We start from the raw sequence: 19,248 nt of genomic DNA on the forward strand, positions 1-19,248 counted from the left end.
AGATGTAACTGTTGCTGTGAAGAACATACATGCGCTCATGCTCGATACCGTTATCTCGCACCTGGCTCCTGTTATCTAACAAAAGGCCGCTTGTTCTCGCAACACCACGCTCTGAATGTGCCCTCCCCCAACTCATTGCACAGTTCCTGTCTTCATGCTACTCTGTATTTTTCCATCATTAGAAAGGCCCATGGCCCTGAAACTGTTAACAATGTTTCAAGTCAGCTATGTTGCATAACACATACATACATACAAGCCAACAGCAGATAATATTCAATCATATATATGGTAATGGCTATAATGTAAAACACAGAATCCAACAGGACACATGTAGCATATAACCTGTTTTTTTTTGTTTCATCCATATTAAGAGATACAACAGAGAAAAAGCACACAGAAAAAAAACAAGAAAAACAGCACCCACTTACACATATCTACGCGTATATATATACATATACATCCATACATATACATACACTCATGCATATACACACATATACGCACACACACATACACACCCATACATACGTACACCATTTTCCTCTTCCCGCTCGGTACTTCTCTCACCCCATCACCATCATTGCGTCTCTCAATACATACATTTTAAACAAACTTACAAACAGAAATTAAACAAAAAAGCTCAGTTTAAACCAAGAGGTTAGGTTCCACACATGGAACGTACAGTGTAGTTCTGAAATACATAGATCCCCGCCATTCTACGAGAATCCTTGCAGCATAATAGCTGATACCTCAGGTTCTAGGTAATTTAGATAAGGTTCCCATACTTTGTAGAACTGGTCTGTTTTAGAATGCAATGTACATGTCAGATATTCCAGAGGCACCCATTCAAATAGTATTTTATGCCAATCTTTAATAGAAGGAACCTTATCACTAATCCACTGTAAAATGATGTTTTTCCTCGCTGCGAAGGTAAGGATGTTGTAAAGCCTCCTTTTACCCACAGAAGTAACATGCCTACTAGAGAGACCTAACAGTAAAGAAACTGGGTCCAATTCAAGATCAACCCCTAGGATCTTTTCAATTTCTTGCAGAACACCAGACCAGTATCTTTGTATTTTGGTACATGACCATAAACAATGTGTTGGGGTGCCTGTATCAGTTTTGCATTTAAGACACTGAGGGGAAGAGGAAGTGGGGCTAAAAGCATGTCTGCGATTTGGGGATATATGTAATCTGTGTATTATTCTTAATTGGATTGCTCTAGTACGATTACATATAGATATTGTTTTTGCATATCTCCAAATGTCCTCCCACATCTCTTCGTCAATAGTAACAGACAATTCTTTCTCCCACACTTGTTTCACCCTCTGTGTGTTGACAGCAGAAAAGGACCTTAAAGTATCATAAAACAGACTTACAGACATTTTCCTTTGTGGGAAAAAAGCATTCTTTCAATGACAGACACATCAGGGTTACCAATTAAGGTGGTGCTCTTCAGAATATAATGTCTTACTTGTAGGAAGCGGAAAAAGTCCTGCTTTGGGAGTCGATATTTCTCGACCATCTGCTCAAATGACAACAAAATCTTATCAGCAAATAAGTCATTTAGCCTGCGTATGCCCTTATTAAGCCAAAAGTTAAAGCCAGCATCCAGCAATCCTAGACTGAAATCTGGGTTTTTAAGAATTGGGGTAAGAGCAGAGGTTAGTTTGGACCTTCCCAGGAAGCGTTGAACTGACCTCCATACTTTGAGTGTGTTAAGTGTAACGGGATTATTGCAATGATCTTCTACAGACTTGAAACTTCTGAAAAATAAAAGATCCTGTAAGGGGTATTTTGAAAGAGAAGTCTCAATGTCTAACCAAATAGAGGAGTCATCATTTGTGATCCAGTCAGAAATATAACAAAGGTGGGCACACCATTGATAGAACCTGATATTGGGCAGGTCCAAGCCGCCCATAGAACTTGGCAGCTGCAATATTGCCATCTTAAGTCTTGGCTTGCGTTTACTCCATATAAAGGAACTTAGCCATCCATTTACATCATTTATTACCTTATTGGAGAGTAATACTGGGATCATTTGGATTGGGTAAAGTAGTCTAGGTAAAATATGCATTTTCAAGAGGGATATTCTACCCAACCAAGAAGTCGGGAGAGAGTTCCAGCGCTCCAGATCATGTCTTATTGTATCAAACAAGGGAACAAAATTGGCTTTGTACATTTGCTGGGATTTAGGAGTTACAAATATACCCAGATACATGAAACCTGAGGGAGACCATTTAAAAGGGAAGGGGGGAGAAGTATTAGGTACAGAGTGTAGGCTACCAAGTGCCTCTGACTTAGTTAGGTTAATCTTGTAGCCTGAGAATTCGCTGAATAATTCAATAATATTAATAAGAGCTGTAATTGAAGTCTCGGGACTAGAGATGAATATCAGGACATCATCAGCATACAAGCTTATTTTATGGTGAACATCACCAATGAGCAGCCCCTGTATAGCAGGCGTTACCCTGATGGCCTCGGCCAGTGGTTCCATAACGAGTGCAAAGAGGAGGGGGGATAAAGGACAGCCCTGTCTGGTACCTCTGTGTATAGAGAAGCTATTTGACCTTAGCCCATTAGTAAGGACAGCAGCCTGAGGATCATCATATAAAACTTTCACCCATTTTATAAAGTTGTCACCCAGACCAAATTTATTTAGAGCAAATAATAGGTAAGACCACTCCACACGATCAAATGCTTTCTCAGCATCTAGGGAGAGCACAAGACCATCCACAGCACTTTGTTGGTAAGCTTGAATTACATTAAGAAGCCGCCTGACATTGTTGCATGACTTACGGCCCTTGATGAAGCCAGTTTGGTCTCCTTTCACAATTAGTGGCAGTGAGTCCTCTAATCTTGTGGCTAGAATTTTAGAAAGCAATTTTCTATCCACATTCAGAAGGGAATTTGGTCTGTACGAGGAACAAGACTCTGGACATTTTCCCTTTTTGAGAATAAGTGAAATGTTGGCTTCTCTCAGTGTTTGAGGGAGTTGGTCATTTGAAAATGAGTGATTAAACATATCACGCAATGTCTCAAGGATCAGGCCATGGAACTCTTTATAGAACTCACTACAAAACCTGTCTGGTCCTGGGGCCTTACCATTTTGCAGATTCTTAATTGCGAACATTATCTCTTCCTTGGTAATAGGGGCATTAATGAGGGACCGCTGCTCTTCGGAGATAGTAGGGAGCTCAATCTTACAAAATAAGTTCTCCATTAATTTGGGTGCATCATTTGGCAGTTCTGAGGCATAAAGATTTGTATAAAATTTCTTAAATGGGTCACATATCAATTTATTTTCATATAAATGATTACCATCAGAGTCAGTAATAGTAGCAATTGACTGAGAGTCAGCTCTCTTTTTAGCTAGGTATGCCAAGTACTTTCCTGGCTTATCGCCATGTTCATATAGCTTTTGCCTGACAAATCTCATTTTCTTTTCAGCGTCCTGTGTTAGGAGAGAGTCTAACGTTGATCTAATGACTGATATTTCCTTTAATAGGGCAGGAGTGGGCGTTTTAATGTAGTCCTTCTCTTTAGTTCCTAATTCACCCTCTAACATTTTTTGCTTTTCACGCTTTTTCCCTCTTAGTAGCTGTGTATGACATAATCAGACCCCTGGCATACGCTTTATAGGTCTCCCAAAGGAGCGAGGGGTTATCTGTTGATTGAGAGTTAATAGAGAAAAATGCTTTAAACTCTGTAATAAAATATGATGTGAATGTATGGTCTTTAAGAATGGTTGTGTTCAACCTCCAATGTCTTGACCGATTGAATGCCCCGTTGAGTTTTATGTCCAAGATCACCTCAGCATGATCAGATATGACTATGCTTCCTATCCTAGCGGATAGAACAGACTGCAGAGACGTCCTGGGCATAAAAAAATAATCTATTCTAGTCTGACATCCATGAGGTGCAGAGAAAAAAGTGAACTCTCTGTTGGAGGGATGAAAAGCTCTCCAGACATCCGCATACCCCAGATCATCACAAATAGCTTTAAGTGACTTAGCTTGAGAAGAGAGTGAAGCTATACCGCTGGGAAACCTATCAATAAGGGGGTTAAACAAGCATTTAAAATCTCCTCCAACCACTGCAGTGTCCAAGTTTAATTCTGAAAAGTCTAGAAATACCTTAGTGAGGAAATCAGGGGGGTGAGCAGGGGGGAAGTAAATATTAATTATAGAAATGTTCTGCCCTTGTAAAGTACCATTAATTATAACAAAGCGACCAAATGTATCTTTCACACAATTCAAGACCTTAAGTGGTAAGTTATTTTTCACCAGAATTGCTACCCCTCTACTTCTGGATGTAAATGATGAGAAAAACACTTGACCAAACCCCCCTTGTTGTAATTTCAGGTGCTCCTTATCATCCAAATGAGTTTCTTGCAACAGGGCAATATCAATATTTTCTTTTTTCAAAAAAGACAGTACCTTCTTCCTCTTAATGGGGTTATGGCTCCCTCTAATGTTCCATGTACATACACGCAGTCCGTTACCTGCCATTGTATCTTGACCATTCAATATCCAGGCTGGATCCCACTGTAAAAGTGGGGTGGTACCTTTTTCCATGTGTTGAACTCTCCTCTATCTCACCGAGCATAAACAAACGATATGAACCCTGAACTCGAACTATACTAAACCCAAAAATTAAACATGTAAAGATCCAAAAGGGGGTTTTCCCACTAGCTAACATGCAGGGGATTTCAACTCTCCAATGTAGACTCTTAAGTCTGCATTGCCGCTCCATAGCCTCATCCTTTATATGTATGGAAAAGAAAATCAATAGGAGAAGATTGAGGCTCTTCCACCTAAAACCAAGCCTGGGCACCAATATGGATTCACACATATCTCAGCCTGAGCTATAGCGGCGATTACTTTAGCAAGAAAAATAATAAAGATACGAATATTACTGAGCCGGAGTACGTGAGGACTCACGCCACTGTTTCATGATCAGATTCAACCAAAAATAAACAAAGTTATCCAATGCTGCTGAGGTGCAGCTTAAAAGTTATTTACCCGAGAGAGTCAATAAACGCAGCAGCCTCTTCAGGTGTGTAGAGCTTTTTAGGTGATCCGTTGACCATAATCTTCAATGTGGCCGGGTACAACAGTGCGTAGTCCATCTTCATTCTCCTGAGTCGAGCCTTCGCCTCATCAAACGCTTTGCGTCTTCGTACAACCGCAGTGGAATAATCATTGAAGAATGAGACCTTAGGACTTTTACGTAGACTACCATCAGAGCCGATGTTTCTAGCCGCGTCCATGACGCGCTGCTTGTCGGTGAAGTTGTGGAACTTTATAACCACCGGCTGTGTGCGCTGATTGGGACCGGGTATCGGTGCTTGAGAGCGATGGGCTCTGTCCAGCTTCACACGACCAGCCTTAGTGTCCATTTGTAGGTAGCCAGGGATCCATTCCTCAAATAATTTTACTGAACGTGTCCCTTCAGAATTTTCAGGGAGTCCCACAACACGAATATTGCATCTGCGTCCTCGATTATCCAAGTCGTCAATGTGCTCCGCCATTTCGCGCACCTGTTTCTCAAGTGCTTTTATCTTAGCGTCCATAGATGTAGTTGAAGTTTCCACTGCATCAATTCTTCCTTCCGCCTCAACAACACGTTCCACAACCCTCTGTAGTTCAGCTGAATGGCCTGCTATTGCTTCCAAGGCCGTTCTTATCTTAGCATCGATCACTTTAGTAATGTTATCAGTCATCTTTTGAATCACCAGGTCCATTGTGCCTGGATCCGCAATGGTGCTAGCCTCGCTAACGTTAGCTAGCTCCTCATGCACATCCACAGGGGTGGTGGTTTTGGTCGACTTCTTAGTAGTTCTGTTGGGCATGTTGTCGGAGTTTTTTGCGAAATAGCCGTCAAGACTCATTATATGGTAATTTATTTAGCCAATTCTACCACTTTTTCAAGCTAGGAGATTAATGTAAAAATATAAATTTACGAATGCCACGAGAGCTCGCTGAAACACTGTGTTCTCTCTACGGCGCCATTTTCCCTCCCCCATATAACCTGTTTTTGAGAAATGTAATCATCAAATATTGTAAGAACTTTCATTGTCTGCTTATATGCCTCCTTTATTTATCCTTTATTTATCCTACGGTTCTGACTTGGTGTATAGGGAGAACACTGTTAGAATATCCCATGTTCTGAATTCTGTTGCTGTAAAGTGTTGGGACTGCTGTTGGGATAGCTTTATGTAGGTCCCAACAGTTTGTGGGCACCGTTTGTCACCATTATAGTGCAATTCATGTATTATTTAGTAGCTTTGCTGGCATGCATCCAAATTATTATTTTGCCTCACTAAGATTTACATGCTAAAATCGCCACTGTATAGAAGTCTTGGATGGCAGGGAGCTCCGTCCCAGTGATGTACTGGGCTGTCCACACCACCCTCTGTAGCATCATGCGATTGAGGTAGGTGGCGTTGTCATACCAAGCATTGATGCAGCCAGTCAAGATGCTCTCAATGGTACAGCTATATAACTTTTTGAGGACTTGAGGGCCCATGCTAACTGAATAACTTGAAGCTCCACTGCAGCCCTATTAATGTGAATGAGGGTCCCCCCTCCCCCTCGTTTCCTGTATTCCTCGTCGCCAGTAATCAGGCCTACCACCGTCATGTCGTCTGCATTAGTCGTGCATTTTTATTTTTATTTATTTCACCTTTATTTCACCTTTATTTCACCTTAACCAGGTAGGCTAGTTGAGAACAAGTTCTCATTTACAAGTTCTCATTTACAACTGTGACCTGGCCAAGATAAAGCATAGCAGTGTGAACAGACAGCAACACAGAGTTACACATGGAGTAAACAATAAACAAGTCAATAACACAGTAGAAAGAAAAAAAGAGTGTATATAAATTGTGTGCAAAAGGCATGAGGAGGTAGGCGGATAATTACAATTTTGCAGATTAACACTGGAGTGATAAATGATCAGATGGTCATGTGCAGGTAGAGATACTGGTGTGCAAAAGAGCAGAAAAGTAAATAAATATAAACAGTATGGGGATGAGGTAGATAAATTGGGTGGGCTATTTACCGATGGACTATGTACAGCTGCAGCGATCGGTTAACTGCTCAGATAGCAGATGTTTGAAGTTGGTGAGGGAGATAAAAGTCTCCAACTTCAGCAATTTTTGCAATTCGTTCCAGTCACAGGGCAGCAGAGAACTGGAAGGAAAGGCGGCCAAATGAGGTGTTGGCTTTAGGGATGATCAGTGAGATACACCTGCTGGAGCGCGTGCTACGGGTGGGTGTTGCCATCGTGACCAGTGAACTGAGATAAGGTGGAGCTTTACCTAGCATGGACTTGTAGATGACCTGGAGCCAGTGGGTCTGGCGACGAATATGTAGCGAGGGACAGCCGATTAGAGCATACAGGTCGCAGTGGTGGGTGGTATAAGCTGCTTTAGTAACAAAATGGATGGCACTGTGATAAACTGCATCCAGTTTGCTGAGTAGAGTATTGGAAGCTATTTTGTAGATGACATTGCCGAAGTCGAGGATCGGTAGGATAGTCAGTTTTACCTGGGTAAGTTTGGCGGCGTGAGTGAAGAAGGCTTTGTTGCGGAAATAGAAAGCCAACTCTAGATTTGATTTTAGATTGGAGATGTTTGATATGAGTCTGGAAGGAGAGTTTACATTCTAGCCATACACCTAGGTACTTATAGATGTCCACATATTCTAGGTCGGAACCATCCAGGGTGGTGATGCTAGTCGGGCGTGCGGGTGCAGGCAGCGAACGGTTGAAAAGCATGCATTTGGTTTTACTAGCGTTTAAGAGCAGTTGGAGGCCACGGAAGGAGTGTTGTATGGCAGTGAAGCTCGTTTGGAGGTTAGATAGCACAGTGTCCAAGGAAGGGCCAGAAGTACACATAATGGTGTTGTCTGCGTAGAGGTGGATCAAGGAATCGCCAGCAGCAAGAGCAACATCATTGATATATACAGAGAAAAGAGTCGGCCCGAGAATTGAACCCTGTGGCACCCCCATAGAGACTGCCAGAGGCCCGGACAACATGCCCTCCGATTTGACACACTAAACTCTGTCCGCAAAGTAGTTGGTGAACCAGGCAAGGCAGTCATTAGGAAAACCGAGGCTACTGAGTCTGCCGATAAGAATATGGTGATTGACAGAGTCTAAAGCCTTGGCCAGGTCGATGAAGACGGCTGCACAGTACTGTCTTTTGTCGATGGCAGTTATGATATCGTTTAGTACCTTGAGCGTGGCTGAGGTGCACCCGTGACCGGCTCGGAAACCAGATTGCACAGCGGAGAAGGTACGGTGGGATTCGAGATGGTCAGTGATCTGTTTGTTGACTTGGCTTTCGAAGACCTTAGATAGGCAGGACAGGATGGATATAGGTCTGTAACAGTTTGGGTCCAGGGTGTCTCCCCCTTTGAAGAGGGGGATGACTGCGGCAGCTTTCCAATCCTTGGGGATCTCAGACGATATGAAAGAGAGGTTGAACAGGCTGGTAATAGGGGTTGCGACAATGGAGGCGGATAGTTTCAGAAATAGAGGGTCCAGATTGTCAAGCCCAGCTGATTTGTACGGGTCCAGGTTTTGCAGCTCTTTCAGAACATCTGCTATCTGGATTTGGGTAAAGGAGAAGCTGGGGAGGCTTGGGCGAGTAGCTGCAGGGGCGGGCGAGGTTGGAGTAGCCAGGAGAAAGGCATGGCCAACCGTTGAGAAATGCTTGTTGAAGTTATCGATAATCATGGATTTATCGGTGGTGACCATGTTACCTAGCCTCAGTGCAGTGGGCAGCTGGGAGGAGGTGCTCTTGTTCTCCATGGACTTTACAGTGTCCCAGAACTTTTTGGAGTTAGAGCTACAGGATTCTTCTGCTTGAAGAAGCTGACCGTTGCTTTCCTGACTGACTGCGTGTATTAGTTCCTGACTTCCCTGAACAGTTGCATATCGCGGGGACTATTCGATGCTATTGCTATCCGCCACAGGATGTTTTTGTGCTGGTCGAGGGCAGTCAGGTCTGGAGTGAACCAAGGGCTATATCTGTTCTTAGTTCTGCATTTTTTGAACGGAGCATGCTCATCTAAAATGGTGAGGAAGTTACTTTTAAAGAATGACCAGGCATCTTCAACTGACGGGATGAGGGCAATATCCTTCCAGGATACCCGGGCCAGGTCGATTAGAAAGGCCTGCTCGCAGAAGTGTTTTAGGGAGCATTTGACAGTGATGAGGGGTGGTCGTTTGACTGCGGACCCGTAGCGGATACAAGCAATGATGCAGTGATCGCTGAGATCCTGGTTGAAGACAGCGGAGGTGTATTTGGAGTGCCAGTTGGTCAGGATAACGTCAATGATGGTGCCCTTGTTTACAGATTTAGGGTTGTACGTGGTGGGTTCCTTGATGATTTGTGTGAGATTGAGGGCATCTAGCTTAGATTGTAGGACTGCCGGGGTGTTAAGCATATCCCAGTTTAGGTCACCTAACAGAACAAACTCTGAAGCTAGATGGGGCGCGATCAATTCACAAATGGTGTCCAGGGCACAGCTGGGAGCTGAGGGGGGTCGGTAGCAGGCGGCCACAGTGAGAGACTTATTTCTGGAGAGAGTAATTTTAAAAATTAGTAGTTCAAACTGTTTGGGTATGGACCTGGAAAGTATGGCATTACTTGGCAGGCTATCTCTGCAGTAGACTGCAACTCCTCCCCCTTTGGCAGTTCTATCTTGACGGAAAATGTTATAGTTGGGTATGGAAATCTCAGAATTTTTAGTGGCCTTCCTAAACCAGGATTCAGACACGGCAAGGACATCAGGGTTGGCAGAGTGTGCTAAAGCAGTGAGTAAAACAAACTTAGGGAGGAGGCTTCTGATGTTGACATGCATGAAACCAAGTCTTTTTCGATCACAGAAGTCAACAAATGAGTGTGCCTGGGGACATGCAGGGCCTGGGTTTACCTCCACATCAGCCGCGGAACAGAGGAGGAGTAGTATGAGGGTGCGGCTAAATGCTATCAAAACTGGTCGCCTAGAGCGTTTTGGACAAAGAATAAAAGGAGCAGATTTCTGGGCATGGTAGAATATATTCAGGGCATAATGCGCAGACAGGGGTATGGTGGGGTGCGGGTACAGCGGAGGTAAGCCCAGGCACTGGGTGATGATTAAGAGGGGACTAAGCACACACCTCTGGTGGGCCCCTGTGCGAGGGTCAGCGTGACAGAGGTGATGTTGCCTACCCTCACCACCTGGTGTCAGCCATCTGGAAGTCCAGGATCCAGCTGCAGAGGGAGGTGTTCAGTCCCATGGTCCTAAGATTGGTGATGAGCTTGGAGGGGACAATGGTGCTGAATGCTGGGCTGTAGTCAATGAAAAGCATTCTCACATTGATATTCGCCTTATCTAGGTAGGTGAGAGCAGTGTTGACATTGTTGTCTATTGATCTGTTGGGGCGGTATGCAAATTGGAGTGTGTCTAGTTCAAAGCACTTCATGATTACAGATGTGAGTGCTACAGGGCGTTAGTCATTGTGGTGTTAGTCATTGTGGCATGAAGCCTTAGAGTTTACACTTCCAGTTATTGAAATGTAGAGAGACAACCGTTTGCATTATTCCATTATTTGTAACTCTGAAGCCAGTGTTCTTGTTGAAGCAGAAAGGGTCAGTCCTTGTGACCAAACAATATTGGTCCCGTGTCTGTGTACTCCTCATTGGTTCACCTCGACTTTTCACGTTGCGTCATTGGATGCCTTTGTTGTCAATCAAGAGAGTCACAATGGGCTGGTTCAGGAGCCTCCTGTTTTTTGACAGGTGAGATGAGTAGAGTTCACGAAAACCGAAAGGTTTACCAATCTGTCACAGTTCATGGGCAATAAGGGAAGCTTTCAAGCGTTCCTTTTTCTATTTAAGCATGAAGATAAGCAGACCCTTTTGATTCTAATCTACAATGTCGAATCTGAAGAGGAGAGTAGGCGAAGCAGCTTGCTAGCCAGCCATCGACCCAAGCAAGGTAGCCATTGTTTGGGTTGCTAAACTGGTTAGCTAGCTCGCTAGCTAGCTAGCTAGCGGCAACATATTTAGTTAGATTAACGAACTTGCTAGCTAGATAAATAATGAATGCATTTAGTTCGCTACTACTGTCTTTCATTTGTGCTATTTTATTGTGTCAAGCTAGCTAACATACGGAGTATTTGTAGTCTTGGGACGACAGCCATCGCCGGTGTACTCTTGCCAGCTAGTCTTGGGATGCTGCTAAGGTGAGTTCAAAACGCTAGGGTTTCTGGTGAGACACAGAGAAAATCTTGCTGTCTGGTCGTGTATTAACTAGATAGCTTTCAAGTTAACATCCTTTGTCAAGTATTTGTCATGTGTAACAAGCAAGCCACTGATAAAGGCAATATTAAGACCCTTTGTTTTCACGATTGACACACATTTAGGGCAGCTGACTGTTAAAATGGTATAATATAGCCTTAAACATTGGGAATACAGTTAATGTGGTCTTTACAGTGTTGGTGTGAAAGGGATCTCTAGTTGTTTGCCTATCAATCAGCCCACAACTTTACATTTGCATTCTTTTAAAATTAAATGTTACTGCAGTCACATAAAATACGGGTTAACTGTTAAGAGTCCTGCCATAGTGCCTGCAGAGAGCTGTCTGTGTGTTTGACACCACATACTCCTCCCAATGGCTTTATATAGGCTAACAGCTGACTATATTGCAGCCAGGAGCTGTGGCTTGGGCCTTGTTCTCTGCAGAATGTTTCATGAAGGTGCTTCTAAAGATTTACACTTGTCACTAAAATTGTATTGTAATTTCTTGATCTGAACTATTGCTCTCTCATATAGACCTATGCCTATTTAAGGTGACAGAGTTGGTGACATTTCAGTGTGTGTCTTGGTGTGATAATATTTTAATACGCATTTCTTCCGAATTACATAATGGAATGTTTTGCATTCTGCTCATTCATATTAACAGAGGGGTTAGGCCTCCTTGCATAATGTAGGACCTAGATGTTTAATGTTGATAGTTGATTGATTGTTGTCAGGGAAGTAAAGGACTCCTTACTTACCAGGTTCATACAGGCATGTCAACTCCACCCCTCCTTCCCAACTTAATTTTTTATTTAACCTTTATTTAACTAGGCAAGACAGTTCTTATTTACAATGATGGCCAACCCTAACTCGGACCACGCTGGGCCAATTGTACGACTCCCAATCACGGCTGGGTTGTGATACAGCTTGGAATCGAACCAGGGTCTGTAGTGACGCCTATAGCACTGAGATGCAGTGCCTTAGACTGATACGCCACTCAGAATCACTTTTTGTCTCTTGCCTCATGGTGTCTGTATGAGGAGCAGACACGGATGACCTTGGAAAGGTCAAGGTACTGAGACCTCTCTCTCTCTCCACAGCTTGGGGCTTCCTGCATGATGTGTTACCGTGGTGACAACGGAGAACACCCATCCCCCTCTCCCTTCCCCTGGGCCGCCGCCCCTCCCACTCCCCCCTCCCCCTAAAGCAGTCCTGACCTCACCAAGATGCCGGACAGAAAGGAGCCGCCTATCTATAACGACGACAGTGTGGGGACCTTCCAGTACAAGTTGCCGTTCTACGAGACCATGGAGCTGTTCATCGAAACTTTGACGGGGACCTGCTTTGAGCTGCGTGTCTCGCCCATCGAGACAGTCATCTCTGTCAAGGCCAAGATCCAGAGGCTGGAAGGTACGGTTTATAACAGTACAGTAGTGACTCTTACTAACCCAGCATGTAGGCTACAAGGCTGTACTGTTTCCCCTTCCTTTACTTAAGCAGGATAGGCTCCCTCCCTGTCTAACACTGAAAAATGGCCAATTGAAAATGATCTATGAATAAGCTCAGACTCAATGCAATACTAATCCTGGCTGCCTAGAATAATAGGTATGTTGATGTTCACCTTCTTCTTGCACAGAAGATGAGACAAGCAATGCAAAATACATTTCTAAGCCAAGAAGAGGGATGGATACAAATGTATTCCATTGCAAAGAATGGCTTTCTGTTTTAGTATAAACATTTATATAGTCACAGCATCAGACTTAGTATATCACCCTGCTCCTCCGGCCAAGCAGACAAGGGCTCTGGCTAGTTGGCTTTCCACACACGTTAAACCTTATTTAATCCAAGCACTTCACTTTCATCATTTATTCGGCCTCATCCTCCGTCCATCTTCCTTGAGAGCTCGATAGAGCACTGCACATTTGGGATATTAAAGGCCCCAAACGTCCTCATCAATCCAGCCACGGCTGAGCTGCGCTGGGCCTGGTGAGGTGGGAGGCTCTGGGAGCCAGTGTAGTAGTGATGAAGTACAGCCGGGGGGATGGAGGCGTTCGGGAGAGGAACATCAGTTGCATCCCAAATGGCATCCTATTCCCTATATAGTACACTACTTTTTTTTACCAGGGCCCATAGGGGAATAGGGTACCGTTTGGGATGCAGATTGTGTCTAGAGTGATGGCGGTTGTAAAAAATAAAGTAGGCGTTTATGATGCAGCTGTGCATGTTCTTCCTCAGGTTTAAATATTGTACGACAGCCTATCGGAAGAGGCAGAGGGGAGTCAATATGTTCTCTACGGTTGTCAGGGGTGTGGTAAATGGTACCAGTAACTGAATCTGTGGACACTGATTCGCCTCACAAATCATGGTCCTATTTAATACTATTGATATGGCTATTTATACATAATGCTCTTTAAGAATCTTTGTAGTTTCTGTCCACATATGTTCAATCTTTTATTTAGTTATCTACAATAGCCATTATTTGACTAATGCTCTAAGGTAATTGACAGGATCATGCAATATCTTACAATATTGATCACCACTAATTGGCTTTGTACAGTTCAAAATGACGCACAGCTTGGTAAAAGCGTAAGTCCCTTGCAGCTCTTTCTTACCACTTGCTTCAGTGGTAGGCCTACCTCCCAAGCCTTGCTTAAAATTGTATCCTTTAATTACAGCCATTTAGATCCTTTCAACTGCAGTTTGATTTACAGGAAGCTCAGGTTTGAGATAGCTAACAGGCACTAGTGCTGACAACAGAGAGGTGAAAGTCTCTAGCTGAGATTGACAAACAATTCTGTCAGGAGACACTCTGAACTACTCTGGATGCGTCTCAGTAGTCTACAGTAGCCTCCTGCTTGTCTCCTCATCCTACTCATACTCATCTGAAAATAGGTTGGATGTTGACTATCATTAGATAGTAGATGCCTATCATTTCCATAGCGATGCAACCATGCCGAGATTCCCTGGGCTAAGGTGTTCAATTTGTTGTATTTCTTTGTCTTGCTCCCTATCTGAGGATGTTTGTGGTTCTACTCATTTTATTTCTACCTCTCTCTCTGGCTGTTGTGCTCTCTTGCAGTCAGTCAGTGGGGGGTGTGTTAGTCAGGGCTGCGTGACTGGGCATGCCTCTTCACAATAGAGTAGTATGACACTGCTCTGGCCCACTCACAAACACTGGGTTCCCTCCAGCACCCACTGGGCCAAAGAGTGTATTCAGTGTGGGGAGAGGAGCTGGAAAGAGGGAGGGAGGCTGTGTCCCATATTACATCCTATTTTGTGCACTACTTGTGACACAGCCCCCCGAAATAGAGACAGGGCCCCCATTTGAGGTTGTTAGTCAGTCTCACTCAGGTATCATATTAAAACTGCAAACATTTCCCTCCACCCTATGTCAAAACGTGTAGAATTGCCAAAAATTAACACTAAAATCAAAAAATGTGCGTGAAATGAGTTATAAAATTCGAAATCTTCTCTCTGCCTCTATGGCAAAATGTGTGTAATTGTAGCAAACTAGCTTTTAAACAGCAACATTTTCTCCATACCCCATGGTGAAATGTGTTGAATTGCACGAAATTTACTTTATTAATTTCTCTCCGGGTGAGTCAACTGCGGCACCTCATGATGAGTTTGTATTTTTAGTGGCCACCACCCCATCAAAGGTTCCAATCTCTGCTGTAGAGAGAAGGAAAAGAAGTCACAACTCAAGTACCTTAGTATGGTTGTAGAGTGAGAGAAGAGTACTCTTGCCTCTTTATGCACTGCAAGTATCATGCTCTCTAGTTATGCCCAGCTTATCTTTCGTGAGATGTCAATATGTGAGTGTTTTCACACTCAAGTCAAGTGCTAGTCTCTCATGGTCTTCAGAGTAAAGTTTGCATTGTGGCCTGAGTCTGTCTTTAGCATGCTGTGTCCTTGAGGGGGTGTGTTTGAGTCGTCTTTCTGGTCTGTGGTGATGGTGCTGCTGGAAAGAGTTTATCCTAGCCTAGCTGTCTGCTAGAGCGGAACAGGTTGACTGTGTGAAACTGACCTCTCAACAAATAACCACAATGTTTTCCCTCCAAATAATACATCTGGACACATATTTATAAAGCGGCAGAGTATGGGTGCTGATATAAGATCAGTTTAGCCTTTTAGGTTATTCTTCCCTTACCCAGAAAGCTATGGCCTTCACATGCTGTGAAAAAGGGTGCTTTTTCTCAGTTCTTCTGATGTCCTTTATCTCTCGATGTAAAAAAAGAAAGAAAAGGGAGTCTGTAGGTCGCATTATTTATCGTACAGCAAATGTAATTATATATACTGAACAAAAATATAAATGCAACAATTTAAAATATTTTACTGAGTTACCGTTCATAGAAGGAAACCAGTCAATTTAAATAAATTAATTAGGCCCTAATCTATGGATTTCACATGACTGGGAATACACATATGCAGCTGTTGGTAACAGATAGCTTAAAAGAAAAGTAGGGGCCTGAATCAGAAAACCAGTCAGTGTCTGGTGTGACCACCATTTGCCTCATGCATCATGACACATCTCCTTCGCATAGAGTTGATCAGTATGTTGATTGTGGCCTGTGGAATAAGCATTTTCACCCTGTTGTATTTGGCGCATGTGACAAACTTTGATTTGATTTGAATGTTGTCCCACTCCTCTTCAATGGCTGTGTGAAGATTCTGGATATTTTCGGGAACTGGAAAACGCTGTCGTACATGTCGATCCAGAGCATCCCACATGCTCAATGGGTGTCTGGTGAGTATGCAGGCCAAGGAAGAACTGGGACATTTTCAGCATCCAGGAACTGTGTACATATCCTTGCGACATGGGGCTGTGCATTATCAGGCTGAAACATGAGGTGATGGCGGCGGATGAATGGCACAACTATGGGCCTGGGACATTCTGTTCACAACGTTGACATCAGCAAACCGCTTGCCCACACGACGCCATACACGTTGATGTGAGGCCGGTTGGACGTACTGCCAAATTCTCTAAAACAAAGTTGGAGGCGGCTGATGGTAGAAAAATGTACGTTCAATTCTCTGGAAACGGCTCTGGTGAACATTTTCTGCAGTCAGCATGCCATCTGGCTGCACATTTTATAGTGGCCTTTTATTGTCCCCAGCACAAGGTGCAATGATAATGCTGTTTAATCAGCTTATTGATATTCCACACCTGTCAGGTGAATGGATAATCTTGGCAAAGGAGAAATGCTCACTAACAGAGATGTAAACACATTTGAGAGAAATAAGCATTTTGTCCATATGGACCATTTCAGCTCCTGAAACATGGGACCAACACATTGTGTGTGTGTATATATATATATATATATATATATATATTAAAACATTCTTAAGGGGTGGATCAGCTTAATGTTGCTTCCATCAATGTTATTGTCTGCATCATTTCCCATCCCCCATATATTTTTTGGGTAAATATAGATATATCCATATACATGCATACATACACATACTTATATATACATACTTTCTTTTATAATATACCTTTATTATTCCCCACAAACCCTACCACCCTTCCCCCAATTGGAGTAAACTCATAAACAATAACACTTAGGATTTTACCTTCAGTTTTTACATATACACATTTTACAGACACAATATTTTTTACAGTAGTTATATTTTGTTTTTTGTCCATCCAGTTTGAGTTATATTTGTAACTGCTATTTCACAACATTTGTGAACCTATGTACATTTTACAGACCCCGTATGTTTTTACATTGGTTCTTGTTATTAGTCCTTCCTTCAGCTCCATTCAACCCCTCCCATCTATCTCTCAACACCATCCATTTTGGATTTCTATTTGCCATCTATTTTCTAACTGTGCTGTGATGCTTGACAAAAGTACCGAACCTTTCTATTCTCATAGCTTCTACAGATTGTAAATTAAAAATAAAGATTTTTGCCAAAATAATTATTATATTATTGATTGATTGATTATGTCTTTTCAAATCACCCAGTATTGCTATAAATGTTGCAGTTCTTCAGCCATTCCTGGACCTGTGACCAAAAATGAGCTACATATGGACAATACCAAAATAAATGATCTAATGACTCTGCCTCCTCACAGCAAAATCTGCAGAGCTGGGAAGAATGAATCCCCCATATATATAACATTCTATTGGTTTCAAGAATTTTGTATAGTAATTGAAAAATTTAAAGTTGTGAATCCGGCGCTGTTTTGCGTATCAATTCATAAATGGGTACATCGCAAATCTCTTCCCAACTATTTTGCAATTTATATGGCACAGCTGTCAGTTCTTTGGTCCATAAATTAAAATGGTATATGTTTTTATTTATCACACTTCTTTAACCATTTATGTTCTTTAATACAGGGCCGACATACAAGTTCCTTACTTTTTTCCCCTTCTACTTGCCTCCATTTTTGTGGTAATGCTGCAATTAGTTGGTTGTAATTTTGGGTAGAGCGGACATTTCCATATGTCTGTGTTAGCTGCATGTGTGACAACTCCACCAATCCTTTTATGATATCATTCACAAATTATACCTTTATTAAACATTTCTTTGAAAAATATGTTTTTTTTAATCTATTAGTATATTTGAGTTTAGCCACTATTGGTTGTATTATTTGTTCTGTCTTTTCAACTTTCTAAGGCTTGTTTAAAAAATAACGATATTTTGGAGATTATTTCCTTTTCACACAACCTGAAAGTGAGCAGGTGTTATCTGAATAAAGGGAAAAGGCCCTTGAACATAGGATGAGACATTCATTCACATTGACTAGAGAACCAGTTTGGATTTAAATATATCTGATGCCTTTAATGAGAGGTCTAATGCTTTAATATTTAATCATTTCTGCCCTCCGAATTCATATTCATTATACAAATAGGCCCATTTTAATTTTGTCTGGCTTGCCATTCCAAATAAAATGGAATATTTTTTTTTTTCATATAATTTAAAAAGCAGGTCACTAGGTGTAGGCAAACCATAAGCATATAGGTCAACTGATGTGACTAAAGAGTTAATCAGGGTGATTTCACCACAAATAGACAGGTTTTTTCCTTTCAATGTTAGCAAGATCGTATCTATTTTTGTTAACTTTCTGTAAAAATTTATTGGAGTGAGAATTTCTTTCTTTTGGGATTTGTATACAGAATATGTCCACATCTCTGTCAGACCATTTAATTGGTAAACTACATGGTAATGTAACATTTGCATTTTTTTGTGATCCAATAGTTATCATCATTTAGTTTTAATCCAGAGAGGATAGCAAAAGTATCTAGATTCTCTATGAGGCTGTGGAGAGATTCTAATTGTGTTTTTAAAAGAAAATATGAATCATCAGCGTACAATGACACCTTAGTTTTTAAGCCACAGATTTCTAATCCCTTAATTTTATTGTTTGATCTCATTTTAACAGATAACATTTCGATGGCAATAATAAATAGATATGCCGATAGTGGACAACCTTGTTTTACTCCTCTAGATAGTTTACACTTTCTGAGATGTAGCCATTATTTACTATTTTACACCTAGGGTTACTTTACATAACTTTAACCCATTTTATAAGAGATTCCCCAAAATGTAAATATTCTAGGCATTTATATATAATCTCCAGTCATACTTTATCAAAAGCCTTTTCAAAATCAGCCATGAAAACCAGGGCTGGTGTCCCAGATATTTCATAGTGTTCTATTGTTTCCAGTACTTGTCTTATATTATCTCCAATGTATCGTCCATGTAAAAAACCTGTCTGATTAGGATGAATAATATCTGACAATACTTGTTAATTCTATGTGCCAAGCATTTAGCATCACAACACTGAAGTGAAAGAGGTCTCCAATTGTTTTAAATGGGCTGGATCTTTATATATACCACTTGGGTCTTGTTTCAATAGTAATGATATCAGACCTTGTAGCGTGTCTGATAATCTACCATATATATAGGAGTGGTTAAAACATGCTAATAATGGTCCTCTGAGTGTA

The 19,248-nt window shown here is 42.0% G+C and overlaps 1 protein-coding gene across 4 annotated transcripts in view; it reads left to right on the forward strand.

The window, feature by feature from the left end:
- The first annotated feature begins 10,751 nt into the window (after positions 1 to 10,751).
- The window catches only part of LOC139413187 (AN1-type zinc finger protein 4-like), a 41,297-nt gene continuing 32,800 nt past the window's right edge, over positions 10,752 to 19,248 (forward strand). Inside the window, exons 1-3 of one of the 4 annotated variants that reach the window (XM_071160313.1) lie at positions 10,781 to 10,991; positions 11,153 to 11,238; positions 12,394 to 12,703. In XM_071160313.1, coding sequence (XP_071016414.1) covers positions 12,520 to 12,703 — 184 coding nt within the window. In that variant the 5' untranslated portion in view covers positions 10,781 to 10,991; positions 11,153 to 11,238; positions 12,394 to 12,519. Of the gene's footprint in view, positions 11,239 to 12,393; positions 12,704 to 19,248 lie in introns of all 4 variants that reach the window. The other 3 variants (XM_071160296.1, XM_071160289.1, XM_071160305.1) reach the window with 3 other exon arrangements.

The sequence above is a fragment of the Oncorhynchus clarkii genome, chromosome 1 (genome assembly GCF_045791955.1).
Source record: "Oncorhynchus clarkii lewisi isolate Uvic-CL-2024 chromosome 1, UVic_Ocla_1.0, whole genome shotgun sequence".
Lineage (NCBI taxonomy): Eukaryota > Metazoa > Chordata > Actinopteri > Salmoniformes > Salmonidae > Oncorhynchus > Oncorhynchus clarkii.